Consider the following 17,887-nt stretch of genomic DNA (forward strand, 5'->3'; position numbering starts at 1 on the left):
CCATCCAACTTTGCAGGATTTGGTTTCTCTGAGTGTTTACCTGAAATCTGTTATATCTTTATTGGATCACTCAGAAAACAGTCAGCCAATCAGAAGAGATGCTCAGAGCCTCCTCGCTTCTGATTGGCTCACTGACCTGTTGTTACTAGAGCTCCAGAGAGAAGAGAAGAGAGAAGAGTAAAATATGGAGCTTTAAATCAAAATGGGATTATTAAACGTTTATTTATTTATTTTTATTATTTATTTTTCCAAAGTTCTTTAAATTAGCTTGCTGATAGATAATAGTCTTGATCCCACTCTCATGTGTGCTGATCATGTAGCTGGATTAAACTGTGTGAAGCTCCAAGTGCATGTACCAGCTCCTCTGAAACTCACTAACTAGAAATGTTCATCTACTCCTTCAGCCTCTACAGCTGAGGAGCAGACGCTGCACAGAGCTCGTTTTCAGGTCACCGAGGTCACAGCCTGTAGATCACTCTGTGGTGTTTTATGGAAAACGTCAAGTTGACTCTGAGTAACAGATAATCTTACTGCCTCTCCTGGGATCTGCATGCATGGCAACATGTTTCTTGAAGAGGACCTGTCAAAGAGACGTAGAGCTGCTAGAAAAATCCTCAGCAGCAGCTTCAGTGTGATGCTGCACTCAGTCATCCTGACCTTTAGCAGCTGTGATCAGGAGCTGAACTGTGTCTGTTCTGAGTGAAAGAGACTAAAATTAGCTCCTGGCTGGATTGCAGAGTAAACTTGGAGCGTGCTCAGCCAGAGCTGCCTCTGAGCCGACACCCAGGGTCAGACAGAACGTAGTTCAGTCAAGCTGCCGGGTCAAGGACAAGCCCAGAAATGTCCGCCAGGTAGAGGAAGGCTGACAGACGTGTTTATCTGCTAAAGCAAAGGCTCAGTAGTGTTAATCATCAGGACAGTCATCAGGTTCTCCTGCAGATGTGTACGACGAGAGGTTATATATTATAATAGTTTGGGATTTTTCATTAGTTTTTATTTTTATTTCATTTTGACTTTCTGCTTTCAATTTCAGTTTAATTTTAATTAGTTTTTAAAGCAGGTTTGCTCTGTAAGCTTTTATTCTTTTGAAAATTCTAAGCACTAGTTTAGTTTTTATTAGTTTCAGTGTTAGTTTTAGTTTTGTTTTGTAATATGGGGGATTTGTTGGAGCAGGATTTAAAAAGGTCAGAAAAAGTATTGTGTAATAAAAACTCAACAAAACATCAAACCATTTCATTTACATGAATCAACTCCAAATTAACTCATCAAGACATTTTTTCTATAATTTTACTTTATTTTAGTTAGTTTTGTAATCACACAACACAGTTTCAGTTAGTTATCCTTTTTTTTATAAAGTTTTTATTTTTATATCAGTTAACAAAAAAGTGTTTTTTCGTATATAGTTTTCGTTATTTCATTAGTTGTCGTTAACGATAATAACGACGCTACACTGAATCTTTTTTTATGCAGTGTATCATCTGACTTTACGTTACACTGTTAGAGAGATATATTGTCATTTCAAGCCGTCACAAGCAGCAGCACAAACACTGAACAGCTCCCTCTAAACTCAAACCTTTCTCGCCTGTGTGTGTGTCAGGTGAAATGTGAGAGCTGAGCGTCCCCCTCTCTGTAACCTGAGTGTGAGTGTGTGTGAGGGGGAGCGGTGACATGAGTCCAGGTTCTGGTCACTGTTTAGAGGATGAAAGTCACAGTATCAGGTTGCATTAATACCTACTGGTTAGCTGCAGGTAATAGCGTTGCATTAGCGAACGGGCTATTGTCCTGCTAACACTGGATCTGATAACACTGCTTTTCTCTCTCAGGGTTCAACTCTAACAGTGTTTTATATCCTCCTGCTCTCATGGCTCCATGCTGTGGCCTCAGTGGAAACAGGGCCTTTCCATTCACCTTAATGATGTTAACTGGTGTAATACCACAGAAATGCCAGAGTGGAAATTTAGAGATTGTCTTACCAGTACCAGTGGAGCTCAGCAGGCTGCACCATGTGACGACAGCTAGTCACTTTCCCATTACAAATCTTACATAGTATTTACAGTAGAACCAGTGACCTCAGTTATCAAGACAAATATTGAAGAGCTCTTGATATTTGATTGATTGATTGATTGATTGATTGATTGATTGATTGATTGATTGATTGATTGATTGATTGATTGATTGATTGATTGATTGATTGATTGATTGATTGATTGATTGATTGGTTGATTGATTGATTGGTTGGTTTCTGGTGCCCAGCCTATATGGTCTTACAAGACGCTAAGCCATAACCTTGAAGGCCACATGAAAAATCATCGTATACACTTCCACAAATTTACACAAAGAACAAATCAAATCATTCCGTTTTATTGGACATAGTGTCCTCTGTCTCCTTTAAATCTCACCAAAATAAAAGTCTCCACATTAAAAGGCCAACTCAAAATATCAGCTTCAGACAACCAGAACAGATCAGGATTCTTATATTGAATCTTGTCAAATAAATATTTCTTTAAATCAGTATACAGAGGGCAATGGAATACAAAATGTTCATCCTCAACAACTTCACATAAAACATAAACATCGCTCCTCAGGAATAGCTGTATACCTGCCAGTGATAAAGTACCAGACCTTTGCATTCTCTGCAAATGTCATTTTATATATGGTTCTGTGTTCTGTGTTCTGAGTTGTTATCTTTCATTTGGATGTCTTTTCTAAGCTTTGGCTTTATTACAAACTTCTCGTTTCTATTCTTCTTCATAAACCTTTAATAACTTTTGTCTAACTGTATTTATGTTACACTGTAAGTTATTCCGAAAAATGAAATTCAGATCAGCGACCCCTTGCATCCAAGGATAACACGGTCCCAGTTAAAGATCTTATTGGTCAGTCTTTCCTCGAGCACAACCTCACCAGTGTTTCCTCACAACAGAAACTGGGTAACTGCAGTATGCTTGCACCCAGCATTGAGCCGTTACACTGTTGTCACTGCTGTTCTGTCGCACGTCACTATACTGTACTTGTTGTCTGACCTGCCCGGTCTCTCTCTGGCAGCGGTGTCCAACCTGGATGTGGAGAGTAAGCTGACGACACATTACCAGGCCCCCTGGCACCAGCAGAGGAACATCTTCCACCCCTCCACGCGGCCAACATGTGTAGAAGAGCTCCACAGGCAAGCCAACCTCAGCCTGTGGGCCCTGCACCAAGGTGAGGCCCTCAAAGAAACACAGCAGAGTTTCGCTCTCTGTCATTCCAAATGAATACAACTCTCCACTTTTAATTTCTTATTTTACTTTATATTTTATTTGAATCATTTGAAAACATTTCTCTGTTGACGTTGTGTCCTCCATCATTTAAGAAGTCACTCCTGGGATTCCTGCCTCCCTCTTGTTGTAGACACTGTCAGTCTGGTGTCACTCTGCCCTCTAATGGACAAAGTTTACAACTGCATCCTGGTTGTAGGAGGTTGAGGAGGGTGGCAGGAGGTATTAGATGGCATATGCGCTTTAGTGGGGGTGGAAACAGTAATATTAACAGCTATGCCGGCTGATACCACTGCAGTCATACCCGGTAATGACTCAGGTAACAGTTTGTGTGGTTGTTGTTGATTGTGTTGTATGAAAATGTTCATCATCATTCAGTCAACTCCCTCAGGCAGAACACAAACACTCAATCCATTAACTCCCCACTCAATCAACTTAATTGACTGTCTCTCTGACTTAATGACTGGACATTAAAAGCTTAATAAATACAGTATTCATCATAGACCTATTACACTGATGGCTTTGTGTAGTATTGGGTCCAACCCCTTTGTTTCTGCCCCAACTCTCTTTATTTATCTGATCTGAGGTTAAAGGACAGAGTCGTATTTCTTCAAGTCTGTCTGAAAGCTATAGTTAAAGTTATTGGTCACTATAATTGTTTGGGGACCTTGTTTGAAGATAAACCTGGGACCGTTTCATCTTCCTCTCTTCCAAACAGTTTTTATGTCCGTCTGTGAATGTATGAGGAGGTCACACTCAGCCTGTCTTTGGTTCCTTGTTGCAGATCGCCAGAGGAGACAGTCAGGCAGCCGGGAGCGGAGGGTAACCATCTCGATCTCAGCCGTGCCCCCCATGCCCATATACCCCTCCCCTCACATCATACAGGATCAAGGAAACAGCGGCACCAATCTGACAACGGTGAGATGACGAACACCGGATCCTACACTTGATCTTGTACGAGTTAATAAAGCAGAACATCAACGGTCAAAATAAATGAAATTATTCAAATAAATTATAAATGACAACATTTTACACAGTTTCTCCTTTGACTCTGTTTTTACTTTGCTTATCAAGCATGTAACTGGGAACTCATGTGAAAAATATTCTTTTAAATGCTATGAGTGCATTTCTGTTTTTCAAGTGGTCATTTCCTGCTTTTTAACTTGATTTTATTTCATTTGATGAATTAGATACTTTATTATGCACAGATGTTTGATGTACTTTTGAAGGTAAATTCATTTCTTCCTCACAAGCAGCCAGAGAGAGATTTTAGAGCTGCAACAACACAGTTGGCACAAACACAGGTAAAGAGGAGAGTGGACTGTGTTTGTGTGTTTCATGTTGTCTGAGCAGAGCATGGATGTTTCAGTGTCACATGACAGTCCTGAGTTTGTATTTAAATGTAGCATCAGTCGTTTTTTTTTCCCAACCTGCCCTGCCTCAAAATAATGTCACAGTCCACACGCTCCTCCTCACTGAGTTCACCTGTGTGTGCTTGTCTGTTTTGTCACTGTGTCTGTATTTGTTCATGTGGAATACCTCCATGTTCATCTCTGTCATGTGTTTTTGTTTTCCTGTTTTTTTTTTTGTTTTTGTCCTGTAATTCAGTTTGAATCCACCCGCTCCTCCTCCCCCACCGAATGTTGCCGCTTCTCCCCCTGGAGCAGAAAGGTACTGGTCATCCCTCCCTCCCTCCATCCTTCCGGCTCCTGTGCTCCTTCTAACACTGTATTTCACAACTCCTCACCTGTTCTTGTTTGTTTGACTCCTTCTAATTTACATAACAAATGCATGCACACTGAATGCAGCTCTCCCCTGGCAGTGGAAGCGTCCTGCTCCACCCTGTTGGTAAAATGTGGTAATAGTTAGTCATGAAACCACTTTAAAAAGTTTGATCTGTGGCAACGCGTCACACACTCACGTCCTCAGACAGTTGCTGTTGGGGTTCATGTGAGGGGCCGGACTTTAAACCTGCAGTATGTGAGGAATGTGTGTGTGAGGGCCACAGTCTCAGCCTCCCAGCAGCCTGGGTTTCTCTAATGATAGGGTCGACTTCTCCAAGCTTGCGCCTGTGATTACCCATGATTCCTCTGTGCTGCGGTTTCCCCGGTGCACCCATCGCCTAAAGAGCTAACAGCCTCATGTTTTCTCTGTCTCTGATCACCAAATATATGGCGTTTGATGTCCGCTGTGAGAGAGAAATGAGCCCATGGACAGGGGCAAACACCAAACACTGCCACTTCTTTATTCCCCTCTCATCCCGTATGTGTCCACTCTTCTTCTCTGTCTCTTTCTTTCTAAAAACGCCTTTCTGTTCTGAAAACAAATCAGCTATAAATGGTCTCCCTTTGATTCTCTTTTTTCTACTAGTTGGGAGAAGTTTCCAAGGAAACGGGTTTCTTTTGTGGCCGGGGTTTTGTCAGGGTCTCATTGGTCTGCTGGGAACAGAGAGCACAAAGGCTGGAGAGCTGGCTTTAAATGGGGGTGGGAGGTTGTCGGGTTGTGGAGGTGGAAACCAGTTGAGCCTGAGAATCATTCCCAGTTTCACATGTGGATCTCTGTAGGAATCTCAAGGTAAGAATTTAATGGACTTAATTCATTTAGCATGGAGGTTTAAGTTAGAGGGGATCTGCTGTGTTTAAGTTTGAGAGTCTGAGGAGGCCCATGGAAAAAGGATGTGGAGCTGTGGAGCGGTCTGAGGGGAGGACTGTGCAGTGATTGATACTGAGGCTCGGAGGAATGCTGCTGTGAAGTATTTCCTCTCACATGTTTCCGGAGCCTTGTTATTATGCAGGAGTCTCACATAGGTGCCACAGATCGTCGGAGCATGAGCTAAGAGTTTCCAAAGTAGCACGTTGTGACTGGAAACAAATGTTTACAGTTTGTCACATTTCGGTCCTGCGCATTAGTTGTTGAGCGAAGGAGCTGAATTTGTATTTAACATGTTACTGGTTTTTGACACATTCAGGTTGTCAGTGCTGTTAGATTGGTTTTCCATGTATAACAATATTCTCTGATTTGAACATGTTTTCAATTCCATATTTCTCCTTTGTACAATTTTGCATGAAGCTACTGAGCAGATTCTTTGAATGATTCTTGTGCTTTCCCCTCTCTCTCTCTCTCTCTCTCTCTTTCTTGCTCCAAAGCATGGTTTTTATTTCCATTACTTCATGTTTTCTCTGCACTCCAACATGAAACTCAGCTGCTGGAAGGGCATGCTTATTGATTTACCTCAGTCTTTGCTGCAGATTAATAAGAAACTAATCTCTACATCTAGCCCTCAGCTCTTTCCCAGATAAACACTCATTGGCATCACCAGTGCACCAGATTTTAATCACTGCTCTCTGCACATTTCCCTCTCTGAGGCTGAGTTTTATCAGTTTGTTTTTTTTTAACTCTGCTGTACCGTTTCTCATGTAATGCCACCTCACCGTAACACCCTAACCATGCAAATATCCATCTGTTGCAGGCTGCGCCCTCTGACCCCGACACTGACGGGGTGGCTCTAGGTCACCGGTCTAAGTGTCCCATCCCTAACATCCCCTCCACCCTGGACAAGCAGACTAACTGGTCTAAAGCCCTGCCGCTGCCCACCCCAGAGGAAAGAATGAAAACCAATTCCCAAGTCATCACCTCATGTGTCATCCCCATTAATGTGACTGGTAAATTTAAAGCACTTAATTCTTTATGTCTGAATGTGTTGCTGCGGTGTTAGCGCTCACTCAGCAGTGCAAACTCTGTTTTAGCTTCTATTAAAGGAATAAGTTAAAATTTTTGGTTCCTTGCTTAGAGTTCATACCACTCCCATGTCTGTTAAATACGAATCCACAGCTAGAAAATAGTTAGCTTAGCATAAAGATTGGAAACTGCTAGCCTTGTGTTTTGTCCAAAGTACTGCTACTACCACCTTTTTAAACATAGTGAAATGAAGCTGTGGTTTTCAAGATAATAAGTACATGTAGTTACAGCACTAACTGTGTTTGTGTAAACAAATTAGATGTAATGTTTTAATTAGTGAGCTTTGGAGTTGGATGCTCTTACCTTAGACAGAGCCATGCTAGCTGCTTTCACCTGCTTCCAGTCTTAATGCTAAGCTGAGGTAAGCCAATCATCTCCTGGAAACCTCCTGGTCTTAAACACTTAGACGAACACACGTGAGTGAGGTGTCAATCTTCCTGTTTAACTATTGGCAAGAATTCAAATGAGCACATTTCCCAACGTGTCGAACTATTCCTTTAAAATTGTCACACTGATTTCAGTCATATCGCACAACCCTGTGCCAACCACCGACTCTAACCAAAGAAGTTGTAACATGTTTATTAGTGAGTGTTAGAGGTTCTTGTCGGTGTATTTTTGAACATTTGACAGAGCTAGGCTAACTATTTCCCCCATTTGCAGTCTTTCCGCTAAGATGGGCTAACCGTCTCCTGGCTGGTCATATTTAACAAAGCCTCTGTGGTATTTCTTTAATATTTACTGTTGTTTCATACACAGTATATGTCAGTGTTTTGGGGGAAGCTAACAGAAGTTAACAGACTCCTGCACGCAGTCGTCCACTGTTAACACCATGTTAGCATGCCTCATTAGCATTAACAAATGTTATGTAGTCTTTATTTTCCCTGCATTAAAAAGAAATAAAATATTTTCAAGAAATTTTGAAATTGATTAGTTAATTATACTTTTACTACAGAGACTCAATTTCAATGTGTAAGTCATGCTTTGGGTCCATTAACTTTCTTTCTCATGCTTTGATGCTTAGTGCCTGTGATTGTAAAGTGGCGAGCTGCTGTGACCTGAATGCCAATTAGTTGTGTCCAAACTGTTGAAAAGGCCTGCCCCATGTTATTTACTCGTGCTCCCATTGACTCAAAGGGACAGTTATATACGCCAGCACTGGCTGAGTCACAGACAGTTGAGGATAAAAAATGCACATTGTAAGCAAAGTCCAGCAATTGCTATGGTGCTGAAAAGCCTGACCTGGAGTCACATGATAGTGATAATGTACGGTGAAGGAGAGGCAGGAAAACAAGGAAACACAAAAACAGACGCAGAGACCTTCACAGCAGGATCTGTCCTTTGGTTAGTAAACCCAGGAACATTTTGACTTTATTCTTTTTCGTGTTTTGGGTGAGGATCAAATACAATGTTTTATTTCTTTACACATCCTGATATCTTAGAGGTAAATAACTTCACAGTGTGACTCCAGTCAGTTTGACTTACTGTGGCTTTCAGCTCCATCAGGTAGCTGTCCTCCTCCACTCCTTGCTGCTATTCCTGTAGAACGAGTGTAGCAGATTTCTTTTTCTTGTGCAAGACAGCGTGAGAGTTAAAGAAGGAATCGCTGCAGTTGCCACTAAACAAAGATTCCTCAGATGTCCTGTCTCCATTGCAGGGGTTGGCTTTGACAGAGATGCCAGTGTGCGCTGCTCGCTCGTCCACTCGCAGTCGGTGCTTCAGAGGAGGAGGAAGCTGAGGAGACGGAGGACGGTCGCCGGTGTTCCCAGACAGGTGCAGCAAGATCTAGGTATGTTACTGAATCTGTACATTACTGTTTATGTTCATGTTATTCACATGGATTCACTTTAACAAAAAGGTTAAAGGGTCTAAATCACATGTTATGGCTTTCTTTCATTGTAAAGACAAATGGTGCTACTAGAAATAGCTGAAAACATTTTTTAAAAATCGCATATCAGTATATTGTAGAAGAAAAACCATAATATATCAACATAAACATGACAGACATCAACTAGTGATTATTTTCAGTTTTGCTTTTTAAGGTATTTTGGGGGTTTTATTAGACAGTTGACATCAGAGAGATGAAAGGAGAGAGACAATGGAGATGTCATGCAACATGATCAGTGTGATGATCAACCTCTTAAACCTTTTCAGAATAAGGATTTTCATGTATAAAAATCAATAGTGTGCTCATCAGTTTTAATCTATAGTTGTATCTAGAGTTTCATTTCATCCTTTTTTCCTGTCATCTCCCAGACTCTGATGACTCTCCAGGCTCCAGAGAGCGGACAGTGATCATTCATGCCAGTCCAGACATCACACCCTCCAATGAGGAGCTGGCCAGCCATCTCAGCACCAGAGACTCAGGCTGCCAGACAGAGGACTTTCTGATCTCAGGAGCTCCATCTCGGAGGAGGATCAGGGCCCAGAGAGTCCAGGGAGTCTCTGTCTCCCTTTCTCACTCTGCAGGCAACATCTCCTCCCTGCCGGACAGCGCTGACACCATGTTCACTGCCTCTGTGGGTGCACGCCTGCGCTCCAGGAGCCTGCCCCGGGACGGGAGCCGGATGATGGACAACGGGCACAATGACAGCGATGATGAGGAGGAGCTTTCCCCGTTCGACACTGAGGATTTCCTGCCTGGACCCGGGGAATTGATTCTGAAGGACGAAGAGGAGAGCACAGACGACCAGGCCATGTCTGAGCACCAGCTGGGCCTTAAGTATAAGCAGCTCTCTGAGAGTCCAGAGCGCAGCTGGATGGAGAGGACCAGATCCCAGTTGCCCAGGAAGGCCGACCTTGGCAGCTGTGAGATCTCATCCAGCTCAGACACCTTCAGTAGCCCGGTCCACTCTGTCTCAGCTGCGGGGGTGCTGGGAGGCCAGATGGACCACAAGGACGACCACCAGTCTTCTAGTGGTAACTGGAGCGGGAGCAGCTCCACCTGCCCCTCACAGACCTCAGAGACCATCCCCCCCGCAGCCTCTCCGCCGCTGACCGGCTCCTCCCACTGTGATTCTGAGCTCTCCCTGAACGCCACCACTCACAACAACGATGACCAGACCGGCTTCATGCTGGACCACTACCAGGGCCTCAGGCCCCAGCGGGCGGGCTCCTTCTCCTCCACAGCTATGGACATATTAGAGGAAGCGGGGGGCAGCACTCCCATTGAGCAGGAGTGGAGTTACCCCCACCCCGAGCCTCCACACTCACAGGACTTCAGCCCCGAGCCGAGCAGAGAGGCGGAGAGCAGCCTGGGCTGCCCGAGCTTCACCAGCATGGCCACCTGTGAGAGCAGCTACTCTGACAAGCCGCTGTCAGAGAAGGCGGACACCGTCTCACACTACTCTGTAGACACTGAAGGCTACTACACCTCCATGCACTTTGACTGCGGTCTGAAAGGCAGCAAAAGCTTCACATATAACTATGCAGCCTCTGGCTCCGACTGTGGCCTGTCTGACCTCAGTGGTCACATGACTCTGGGGAGACGCTGCCTCTCTTTAAGGAAACCAAAGGTGAAGCCGTCTCCGCCTAAGAGGAGCTCCTCCTTAAGGAAAATATGCAGTGACGGGAACATCCCTGACAGGAAAGAACCAAAGATTACATGTGGCCAGCAGCTTCCGCTGTCCTCCAATCAGAGGAGGCTACAGCTGGTTTTGTCTGGCTCTCCAGGTCATATAGAAAACTCTTCACTCGGCAGAGAGCCTCTTGTGGTGTGGGGGGTGGAGGGCTCGGCCGATCTACCTGACTTAGGTGTTTTTAGCTCCACAGATGCTCATTCATTTAAGGACGATGGGGTTGTACAGTCAGACTATGCAGATCTGTGGCTGCTGAACGATTTAAAATCCAGTGATCCGTACCGATCTTTGTCAAACTCCAGCACGGCCACAGGTACAACTGTCATCGAATGCATCAAGTCACAGGAAAGCTCAGAGTCCCAGACGTCCCAATCTGGCTCCAGAGCCACCACGCCCTCACTTCCATCAGTGGAGGGTGAGTTTAAACTAACCTCACCAGAGAAGCTGGCAGGCCTGGCCAGCCCATCCAGCGGCTACTCCAGTCAGTCAGAAACCCCCACCTCCTCTTTCCCCTCCGCCTTCTTTCCCGGGCCGCTGTCACCCTCCAGTGGCAAGAGGAAGCCCAAAGTCCCAGAGAGAAAGTCGTCTCTGTCATCACTGTCTCTGCAGTCGCTGTCCTGCAAGGATGGAGCGTCCTCGCAGAGAGACCTGGAGCTGCCGGTAATCCCCCCCTCCCACCTCGACTTAAGTGCCCTTCATAGCATCAACAAGGCAGCAGGTTTCAGGACCCAGATTCAGACACTTCACCAAAACAAACAGAAAGCTGTAGTGACACCCAAAGCTGCAGCACCCACTAACTCAGAGGTGTTTCATGTCCACACCCTGTCCATCACACCCACAGTGCTGCACTCAGTACAGCTCCGATCCATCAGCAAAGACACTGAAGGAGGTCATGTGGACAAAGCAGCTGCCAAACTGAAAAGTAGTAAATCATTAGAGCTTAAGAGTCCACTTTTACACAACTCACATCATCATCATCATCATCATCATCATCATCACACATCGTCGAAGCAGATGTGTGAGTCAGTGTTTACCTCAAATGAAGAAGATCTTCTTCATGGAGAAGCAGCTTGTCAGAGTGAGATGAGGGACGAGCAGCACAGAGAGAGTGAGACAGCTCACAGACTGCAGTCAGAGACATCAGAAGACACCTCGGAGACCACCACTGCCCAGGAAGGAGGGACGATACAAACACCTGTCTGCTGGCAGTCTGAGCCTCTACAGCAGCAAAGACCTGAGCCCTGTGAGGAGCAGACGTGGTCCGCTCCCTCTGTTCTGCACAGTTCACCGCAGAGATCCCACAGTCTTGATAAAGTGCCTGCTACTGACGCCCAATCAGAGGTGCTGCAAGTGAGTCCACTCAGTAATGAAGGCTGCAAAGAGGAGGAACATGAGTCGTCAGGTGTTTCAGCCGACAGTGCCTCTCAGGAGGGGAAGGACGAGTCCACAGCAGAGACCGAGGGCGACTTCACCAAAGGTATTTTCACTCTGATGCAGATTAAATGTTTTATGACGTGTAATTTATCTTCAGTAGAGGCTGATTTACAACTTGACCACAACACAGCAGACTGGAGACACCTGGAGGGCAGGTTTAGGAAACTTGACTTCCCCCTCAGGGGTGGTGAGATGAATCTGAGAGGCAACAAGATTGACAGAGAGGAAAAAAGAACAAATCTATATTTCTGAAACACAAAATGTATATTTTCAAACAGCTGTTGCTCTGATCTACTTTTTTCATTTCCTGGATTGTTGTTCATCTTTAGGCCTCTAAAATGATCACTCATGGATATATGATATATGATATGAAGGGTTGTAACAATTTTATTTTTGAAAACAATAAATTTGTTTGATCAGTTTTAGAAATTTGAGGGTAGAAAACGTTGAGATTAGGCCACTTGTTAAAGTAATTTATTCAGTTGAAATGTGAAGTATATGATTTCAGCTTCTCTGTTTTTTTCCCTTGCATATTATTTTAAATGAAATATTTAAGTGTTATTTACTGTCAGTTGGACAGATTTAAACAATCAGAAATGTATACACTCATACAGGTTTCCTTGTTATAAGGGTTGACATGCTGAAAACGTTGTGTTTGTATGCAGTTTATTCAGATGTCGACTGATTTGCATTAACAGACTCTACACCCAGTGACAGCACAGTGTCCCCGCTGAGTGATGAGTCCAGGCCGGAGGACGAAAGTGTGTTTCTGTCACCCACCAAGACTCGCACCACAGAGGATCTGTTTGCGATGATTCACAGGTGAGTGTGTTGGAACTTGTCTCTTTGTGTGTGTTGTGTAGGTTCACAGAGATCCTGAAGTCATCCCTTCTTCCTCAGGTCCAAAAGGAAAGTGTTGGGCAGGAAGGACTCCGCTGAGCTGGGTGTGAGGAGCCGCGTCATCGCTGCATCAGGGAGCACACCACCCAGCAGCACCACCAGCAGCCCAATGAACTCCCCAGTCTCCCTGGTGTCACCCTCCTCCCCTGTGACCCCACCAGGCATACAGAGAGTCCCCGGGCCCATCTACAGGAACGCAAAGAAGTCCAGCACCTCCAACGAGGAGTTCAAACTGCTGCTGCTCAAAAAGGGCAGCCGCTCGGACTCCAGTTACCGCATGTCAGCTACAGAGATCCTCAAGAGCCCCATCGCTCCTAAGTCTCCTGGAGAGTCTCTGACGGAGTCGCCCAGACAGCCTGAGGAGCTCTCCTCCCCCCTGCAACAGCTGCAGCATAGTTCAGGACCAGATCAGCTCTCCAGCCCCAAAGCCAACGCTGAGGGTTTCTCCCCGAAATCCTTCCTCACGTCTGCTGCGTCCAGGCAGGGCCGCTCCAGAATCCCCCCACCCGCCAACAGCAGCCGCTACAGCATGCGCAGCAGACTGTACTCAGCGCCCATGCAGGCGATTTCTGAGGGCGAGACCGAGAACTCAGACGGAAGTCCCCATGACGACCGCTCTTCACAGGGCTCCACGTAGAAAACAGAGAAGTGTCAGAAGGTGTGAAATGATTTTGTTAGTTTACAGATAAAACAAACGGACCAGAGTGAGTTATAATATATATGAGATGTAGAAAGAGCAGGAGCATTGATGAGGTTAATGTGGTTCACAGAACACGAGGGAAAAACCACACTGTTAAAAAAAAATATAAATGAACTAATGGTGTTTTATAGCTGTTTCCTAGTTGTTGTTTTTTTTCTGTGGATATTTTAAACAAGTTCAAAAATATTTTATACATAAAGTATTTCTAAAAAATCACTTCATGAAATGAATAGTTAGAGTAAGAATCAGGGAACCAGGTTATTTAGCATCTGCTTTCAGTGAAAATAAAATATGATTTATGAACAGAAATTAAAGGCAAAACTTTATTCCAGTTGAGTTCACAGCAAATACAGGCTTAAACATATTATCAACAGTCAGACACCCAGCTGACTCCACTCCTTCAGCCCTATTTTAATGTTTAATCCCTGAAATTGACATTTTTTATCTTGAAAACAGACAAATATTTTGTATTAGCTGTTTGTATTCTATGAATACCTATGCAATTAGACAATTTGTACATTTCCTCCAGCCAGTTACACCAAAATGATTTTCATACCACGACCTGAGCATCAGGACTAAAAGTGTGTGAGACACAGCAGAAGAAAACAATGTGACGCCTCAGTGCATCTGCTCAAATCTGATGTGATGTCTGTGTATTTCCCTCAGTCCTTTTTAAAAGCATATAGTAAATTATATCAAAGATGATGTATTATTACAACTTTTTTAAATTCTCATGCAATAACATGAGTGAAAGAGGTGAGACAGGAAACGTCAGAGCCAAGCACTAACTCGACAATCTCTGGAAACAAGAAGGAGGCAGGTGTTAACGTGGGAGGTGAAAAAGTGATCAAAAAGTTGGAGGTGGTGAAACAGGAGCTGTGAGCGAATGAGGAGGTCATATGTTTAAGAAGAAAAACGTAACAATGGTCATTTCTGGTTTGCTGACTTGGTGTGTTTACGAATCGTTGAAAGAGGCAAGTGGAAAGTGTTCAGGAGGATCAAATACAAATATTTTATTTTACTCAGCAAGAGACAAGAAGTGACAGAGCAGCTTCGGGCCTCAGCAGGTTCGAGTGTTTCTGTGAGATTTTCAGTTGTGATGGAGGATGAAGGGTTAAATTTGAAACCAGGTCTGTGGTGAAGAGAGGAGGTTCTGGATTTGATGATGACGACGGACGACGATCTGTTTTATTCCCCATCAAAGATCTAACTGTCACATTCTATGTGTCTGAACAATCTAAATATATTTATTTTTTATAACTGACACAGAAAATCTCCACATGCTCCTTGATTTGGTTTAAAACCTGAAACTGAAATCTTTAAATGAAAGTATATTTTATTCAAATGCTTATTTTGTTTATAAGAGACAGATTTTAAATCTTATTTGAGACACTGGCTGCAGAGACAAATAGGCAAGCAACTCATTAAATGTCATTAAACAATGACATAAACAGTCATAAGCTAGAGGAGAGGTTACAGATGTAACCCAGGCGCTCTGAAGCTGGTTTATTATCCTGCACATTCACAATAATTTACAAGTAAATTGTGTTTATTGCAGCGGTGGTATTCAACCATTATGCAATGTTGACTGAGTCGATGTAGCCATATTGAAGACTGTTCACCACTATTGGTACACTGTAGATATCAACTTCATTTTGGCCTTAATAATGATACTCCACACTGATGCAACTACATAGAACAGGGTACACAGTGGGGTGTGTGTGTGTGTGAACCTTCATTCCAGCATTTATTTTTGCACTGATAAAGTGATGTTTGTGAAGTTTCAGTAGTCTCTTGCTGTACCTGGAGATATTCACCAACCTTTACATGGAGCTGTTTGACTTTCCTTTGAGTAATATTCACACTTTAGGAGTGGAGTAGATGCTTCTGCCAAAGGCTAGAACGTGTACATGTTAGTGGCATTGAACTGTTTTTCTTTTCTCGTTTACTTGACTCAAACCAATACTAAAAGAAAAAGAAATACGGCTTATTATAACTTATGGTACTAGATACATTTCATTTCAGATCAGCCTCTGTATACTGTAGGTATCAGCTTTGTATTTTTTTGTACAAACTTGTAAATACAATAACTTTTGGAATTGTCTCAAAGGTTGTTGAATTGTTTCTTATGTAAAAAAAAAATGTTTTCAAAGTTTACATTAATTTCAAACCTTTGTATATTTTTGAGCTGTGGAACACTTTGTCTTGTATTTATTTTTTAGTAAGCATTGTGGAAATCCCATAGTAAATCCTATCAAAGCCAACTGCTAGCACCACAGGCTGCTTAGCAAATGTGTATAAAAAGACAAATAAATGTGACTGCTTTGAAAATGGGGATGTTGTTCTCATTTTAAAGGTGTTATCAATCAGTTTTACTTTTATTTTTTGTACTTAAGTACAAAGTGCAGGTACTTAACTTGACTTCATTTCACTTTAAAATTTACATTTCAGAAGGAAATATTTTTTTCTTCCCTGCATTTATTTGACAGCTGTAATTAGTAGTTGCTTCACAGATTAAGATTTTTCTTACAACATGTATGATGGCCTTATAAAAAATAATTCATTGTTATAAACTAAACAACCTAACATTATATAAATTAGTTTAAATAAAATTTATGTAAAATGAGATGGAATAATAATGAATTAGTAACAAATTGAATGGATAAAATGAATGAAATAAACGAATAATGAAAATAAGTTTAAAAACAAGAAAACAACAACAACAACAGCAAAACACTACTCAGTGCATTTTACTTATAATATTTGCGTACTCCAACTTAAGTATGATTTATGTATGATTTTATATTTGAATACTTCCACAACTGGAATTTTCACTGCAGGTGAAAAATGTGTGTTGTTACAGTACAAATTGTCATCACATTCATTTATTATTCAGTCACACAAACACTTTTTACAGAGCTGGTGTTCTGTACTGGACTGCAGTGTCAGCTTGGTCTCCAAACCTGTGGATGGCGCCATTTCATACAACAAAACAAGACTGTAAGAGACTTTGGCTCAGGAGGGTAGAATTAGAAAAAAGACCAGATGAGAAGAGTATTGAAAATTTTGCACATGAATAATTGGAGAACTTGTAAATGACAACTGGTAAACAACACAAAATGATAGATCCCCATTGAAATCCCATTTTTCTCTTGCATTGTAGCACAATCAGATGTGTTGTGCTGCTGTTTCTAACAGACTGTATATTGGCAGTAAAACACCATAATTGTTCTGAGTGTTCTGAAACATCTCCATACTTCTATCTTTGCTGTCTCAAGTTACACAGCTACTACATTGTACAGAGTCAGGCCGCACAGAGTCCTGCGGTGTTGTGCAGGTCTCACCACAGTCAATGCCATGGTGCCTCTGATTCAGAGCTAACACTAGAGGGTGTTCTTCAGCTGAACACACAGGAGAATATCCACTGGGTAATTTAATGCAAATTGAGTGTAAATTTAAATTAGGCCTCTTTGTGTCCTGGCCAGTGAAATAATACAGCTGTGATTATTTTTTTTTCAAACATCTGGACATGTTCCTCTCAACATAACAGACTGAGCTCTTAGCTGTAGTTATATACATGTCATTTCTACATCTGTTATGTCAGTTTCATGGTCCAGCTCCACAGTCTGTGTGAATTCCCTTTGTTGCTCTGGTTAATGTCAAAGAGCCTGTGACGGACAAAAACGTCTTGTTCTCAGTCCGTACATGTCAGCTGAGCTCAGATTGTATGTGAAGGGGAAAAGAGGTAAACAAAGACCTGGACTGTTTGGCATCCCAAGTGGGTACCTATCAAAGGGCACACTGACCGTGACCCCTGACCTCCATTTACATTGGAGACGGGATGGCTTGGAATGGCATGAATGGTGTCGAAATCAAGTGTTTTTGTTCTTCAGTGTGTATGTAATGTGCTGAGATGGAGAATAAAATGGACATACAATGATTTTGGTTCCACTCTATGAGGAGTTGTCTTACAAGCTTTGATGGTGGTTGACTACAGACATGTCTGTCTCAGTGTTTGTCTTTGTGTTGTACAGCAGGCTTTGTGTCTCTGTTTGCCCTGTGGCTCTAAGACAGTACAGTGGATATTGTATAGGCCTTAAAAGCAAATTTCAGCACAACATGACTTTTATCATTGACTGATTATGAAGAACATGCAAAGGCAAGTAAAAACTTTCAAAAGAAAACACACAGCTTCTCAGCATTCATTGGCTGCAGCTGTAAGGGATTGTACGAATATTATCAGGCAGGTGGGGGAAGAATGGTCCAATGTTTTTGTGAAGTATCTT

General features: G+C 42.8%; 1 protein-coding gene across 4 annotated transcripts in view; it reads left to right on the forward strand.

Moving 5' to 3' along the window:
* nhsa (Nance-Horan syndrome a (congenital cataracts and dental anomalies)) overlaps nt 1-17,519 on the forward strand; it is a 57,757-nt gene extending 40,238 nt beyond the window's left edge. The window contains exons 2-9 of one of the 4 annotated variants that reach the window (XM_056378783.1): nt 3,046-3,198; nt 4,039-4,172; nt 4,863-4,925; nt 6,724-6,916; nt 8,647-8,778; nt 9,246-12,044; nt 12,700-12,823; nt 12,902-17,519. In XM_056378783.1, coding sequence (XP_056234758.1) covers nt 3,046-3,198; nt 4,039-4,172; nt 4,863-4,925; nt 6,724-6,916; nt 8,647-8,778; nt 9,246-12,044; nt 12,700-12,823; nt 12,902-13,538 — 4,235 coding nt within the window. In that variant the 3' untranslated portion in view covers nt 13,539-17,519. Of the gene's footprint in view, nt 1-3,045; nt 3,199-4,038; nt 4,173-4,213; nt 4,559-4,862; nt 4,926-5,706; nt 5,829-6,723; nt 6,917-8,646; nt 8,779-9,245; nt 12,045-12,699; nt 12,824-12,901 lie in introns of those variants that run through there. The other 3 variants (XM_056378784.1, XM_056378786.1, XM_056378785.1) reach the window with 3 other exon arrangements.
* The last annotated feature ends 368 nt before the right edge of the window (nt 17,520-17,887 follow it).

Source organism: Seriola aureovittata, chromosome 6 (genome assembly GCF_021018895.1).
Source record: "Seriola aureovittata isolate HTS-2021-v1 ecotype China chromosome 6, ASM2101889v1, whole genome shotgun sequence".
Classification (NCBI taxonomy): domain Eukaryota; kingdom Metazoa; phylum Chordata; class Actinopteri; order Carangiformes; family Carangidae; genus Seriola; species Seriola aureovittata.